The sequence below is a fragment of the Sesamum indicum genome, linkage group LG6 (assembly GCF_000512975.1).
Source record: "Sesamum indicum cultivar Zhongzhi No. 13 linkage group LG6, S_indicum_v1.0, whole genome shotgun sequence".
NCBI classification, from domain to species: domain Eukaryota; kingdom Viridiplantae; phylum Streptophyta; class Magnoliopsida; order Lamiales; family Pedaliaceae; genus Sesamum; species Sesamum indicum.
Window position 1 is genome coordinate 21575704 of NC_026150.1, and position 4026 is coordinate 21579729.

Below are 4026 nucleotides of genomic sequence, written 5' to 3' on the forward strand. Positions count from 1 at the left end.
CCTCTCTCTCTCTCTATTTATTGACTTGAAGTTTCTACTTGCTGCCTGCTCCTCTACCCCCACAAACATTTTTAATTATAGATGATATTATGATTTTTTTTTCTAGATTTTAAGAATTAGTTTAAAAAATATAATAAGTGAATGATTACGTTCAACCAAGTTAAACATAATTTGACCAAGGGTGATGCTCAATGCCCAGCCCTAACGAGCTCTCTCAACGTCTTAAAATCCATGTCAGCATTTGCTCGGACCTTTTTTATATAGCATTTGGTTCATTATGTCATTTAATATATTTAAATTCAAATTTTGGTTCAATTAAATTAACGAATTCGTTCAAAAAGTACAAAAACAATAAGAAATTACTATAGAAGTAGACAGTACATTCGTATCTGTTGGACTTAAATTCACTTCATTGTCATACGGATCATATTAGAAAAATCGTATAGTACTTAAATGTAATAAATAAATTTTTGAGGGTAGGGTTGTAACGTGTTTAAAAAGATAAAATTGTAGTTATTAAAAGGAGGCACATGAATAGGAAAGAAAGGATGAAGAAATGAGAATATGAAGGTTGTGATGAGACATGTTGGAGTTTGAATTTTAGGCTTAGGAATAGAGTTAAGTTCCATGGTGGTGGGGTGGGGTGGGGTGAGGTGATATCATGTAAAAGACAGTTGGGGAGACGCACATTCTTGTTAGCCAATCAGTCCCTATAACCCCCAGGCCCACCATCAACCAAAAATCAAACAACAACAACATGAGAGAGAAAAAGTCTAGTGAGAGAAAGTGCGGCTACAAGACCCTTCAACCTCACAACACAAACACCCCATCTCCCATTCTCACCAAGTGTCCCCCTTCTTGTTTTTCGCTCCCTTCTTCCCCCACCCAAACTAACTCAAACATTTCTCTCTCTCTCTCTCTCTTGAGTGCAGGTGGTGAAGTAGTTGTTGATTAGCACCAAAAATGGATATAGAATCATTGAAATCTCAAGAGATAGACAACCCATCTCCCCCCGACAGCAATGGTGGCAGCACCATCACGGGCAACGGACCGTCGCCGCTCCACCTGATCCCCACCCCACCCACCACCCCAAAGCCCATCTGTAGATCTCATGAAACCAATCCTTACCCCACTACTTTTGTGCAAGCAGACACATCTACCTTCAAACAGGTGGTGCAAATGCTCACCGGCTCCTCGCAAACCACCAAACAAGCATCCAAAAATGATCCATCGCCGCCATCTTCCGCCGCCAGACTCGGCGGCAGCATCCCGCTCATCAAAAGCACCGGCCAGAAGAAACAAGGATTCAAGCTGTACGAGCGGCGGAACAGTCTGAAAAACGGGCTCATGATCAACACCCTCATACCGGGCTTCTCTCAAAATTCAGGCTTTTCACCCCGCAAGCCAGAGATTCTATCCCCGAGCATTCTTGATTTTCCGGCGCTTGTTCTGAGCCCAATTACGCCATTAACAGATGAGGCCTCGAACAAATACTCGTCAATGCCGTCGCCGTCAATGGAAGAGGAGAAGGCAATAGCGGAGAAGAAATTCTACTTTCATCCATCGCCGAGGAATGCGGAACCACAGCTGCTGCCGCTTTTTCCTTTGACTTCGCCTCGACTCTCCGAGTCTTCTTCTTGAGGGAATATAGTTTTAATTTTTGAGTAATTATAAGGCTTTTCAGAGTGAGGTAGCCATCATGCTACATTTCTACAATTAATCTTTTCTTCTAAGCAAAAAAAAAAAACACACTTCTTTTTTACTCCAATTTTTCTTTTTTCTGATTTTTTATAAATGTCTTTAACACGCGCATAAAAATTATATCATCAATTTTATACCAAATTCTGTATATATTAAATGAAATAAAAGACACCGTAAAAACCAAAACTGAATTCCCACGTTAATGAATTGGTATTAAATCATGTTTGATGCCTTGTGTTTTCCCCTTTGAAAAGAAAGCAAAAGGGCACTAATGCAGATTCTTACTCACCACTTGCTGCTGATCGAATAACTTTCCCCATGAAAACATTCTTACATACATATTACATTGTTTACATCAAAGGACAAGAATATTATTGCATACAACTTGTAAAATCAGAAACAACTTGAGATGTTTCGTTCCACTTTCATCGTTAGATTATAGTTTGGCAGTGTAGTCCATCCACTATAGAATTATTCAATAATTTAAGGAAAAAAGAGAGAATAATTATCCCTTAAATAAAAGTTGTTCTTAACAGTGGGATTGTGGGGAGGATGATTACAACCAGTTGGACGGAGCCTTTCAATTTCATTTGAACGAGTCTGAGACATTGGATTGCGATGGATTATTTTACATTGCATTGCGCACGTTGGTTCCCAGTAATCCCCACTTGTACTCATATTTGGCTTGGTGTTGCAAGTTGCAAGACCAGATTCCTCGTTCACTATTAATTTTCTTTTTTTCTGGGCAGGTTTTTGTCCAACTTTGTCAAAAGTCCTAATCATTGCTGGTTCAAACTTTTTAAAGTAGTCAAGTTGGTAAGAAATGAGACCAGTTGTTCTTTGGAGAGTACATCCTAATATAAATTAAGGATAAGTACATCATTTTTGTCAAAGTTTGTTTTGTAATTACTTATAATTTTTTTGTGGTTATTATATTTAGTATTTTAATGTTTATTTCCATCTAACAAATAAATGATATTAGAAATAAATAAATAAAAATTTATATTTATCTCATATTGGCTTATTACTAACTTATTGCAAGTTAAACAATTTTTTTCTAAATAAACTACTATTATAAGAGTTAAAATGTACCTCCTTACATGCATTAGCATGGGGAGATGCATAAGAGTAGTTGATAAAAAAAATATACTTATTTAACTTGCAATAAATTAATAATCAATTAATTTAAGGTAAATATGGAGTTTTATTCATTTTTTTTGTTAATATCAATAAATTCAGTGAATTCGAATTAATTGAAGAATTTATTTATGTAATTAATACCTTTTGGGAGTGTCAAGATAATTTATCTTAATAAAAATATCCTAATTTTTGCTTTGTCCCACAACTCAAACACTTGATGGGTAGTTTGACAAAATCCGTGGTCGGAGGAGACGGTGTAATAAAGAAGGAAACGCAATTAGTGCAAGGGAGGTGGGGAAAGAAAGTATAAAGTATTAAGAGGACTAAATATTTATTAAGTAAACGCAGGAATGATTACAAGTTTGACCAAGAACAGAGAAAATGGCCCGAAAGCAACTTTTCCTAATAATTTGTTCTCTTGGTCGTGTAATTTTACTAGAAATAACACCAATGATGTAAGAGCCCATGAAACTTGAAATCAAGGACAGTCTTACGGGATGCAAAGCGGAGAACAACGGGCTGTCTGGAATGATTTGGGAAGCAGCAACAGAAGAAAAGTTATTTAAAATTCATCCATGCACTAGAGTGGGACAAAAGTTTGCCTCAACAAATACATGTTGATTATTGTTCTCCAACTGTTTACACGGGACTACATTGGGGTATTAAATTTCCAGAAATGACTTAGTTGTCCGGAAGCCATGATTCTCAGGAAGTGGTCCGTTCCCGGGGCGAATGGATATTATCACTTGTAGACCTGCATTAGGAGGCAATACGAATGATAGTCGGACATATGAAAATAAACAAGTTTAGTGCTTGAAATTTCAACAAAAGCAAAAAATAGAAATTGAAGGCGGAGGATAACCTGCTGCTTTTGCTGCTGTAGCTTCTTGATAGATATCGGTGACAAATAAAATTTCGGATGGGTTGTCTACTCCCAGAGACTCCGTGATCTCAATGTAGCTTTTCATTTCTTTTTTGTTCCTGAAAGTTGGGAAAATTTGGCAGTAATTACATGACAGTTGACAGGTCGGGGAGCAAAGATGAAAAATAGAATACTTTCTACCAAAGGGTAGTGAAGATCGAAGCTTACCCGACGGTAGTATCAAAAAACCCTGACAAATATTTCCTTAAGTCCCCGTAATTTGTATTGCCGAACAAGAGCCTCTGTGCCAATCTGCTTCCGCT

At 37.2% G+C, this 4026-nt stretch overlaps 2 protein-coding genes across 2 annotated transcripts in view; one reads left to right on the top strand and one right to left on the bottom strand.

Annotated features, from left to right (window-relative positions):
* On the top strand, positions 774-1762 carry LOC105165392 (VQ motif-containing protein 4-like). The gene has a single exon (XM_011084388.2). The coding sequence runs from the start codon at positions 964-966 to the stop codon at positions 1639-1641; it is 678 nt and encodes a 225-aa protein (XP_011082690.1). The 5' UTR covers positions 774-963; the 3' UTR covers positions 1642-1762.
* Positions 3151-4026, bottom strand: part of LOC105165393 (probable bifunctional methylthioribulose-1-phosphate dehydratase/enolase-phosphatase E1 1) — a 5599-nt gene continuing 4723 nt past the window's right edge. Inside the window, exons 10-12 of the mRNA XM_011084389.2 lie at positions 3932-4024; positions 3704-3822; positions 3151-3595 (exon numbers count right to left, since the gene is read on the bottom strand). Coding sequence (XP_011082691.2) covers positions 3504-3595; positions 3704-3822; positions 3932-4024 — 304 coding nt within the window. The 3' untranslated portion in view covers positions 3151-3503. The remainder of the gene's footprint in view (positions 3596-3703; positions 3823-3931; positions 4025-4026) is intronic.

What these genes read in the sequence shown, in the direction of transcription:
- LOC105165392 (XM_011084388.2), top strand. Translation starts at nt 964, where the DNA reads ATGGATATAGAATCATTGAAATCTCAAGAGATAGACAACCCATCTCCC.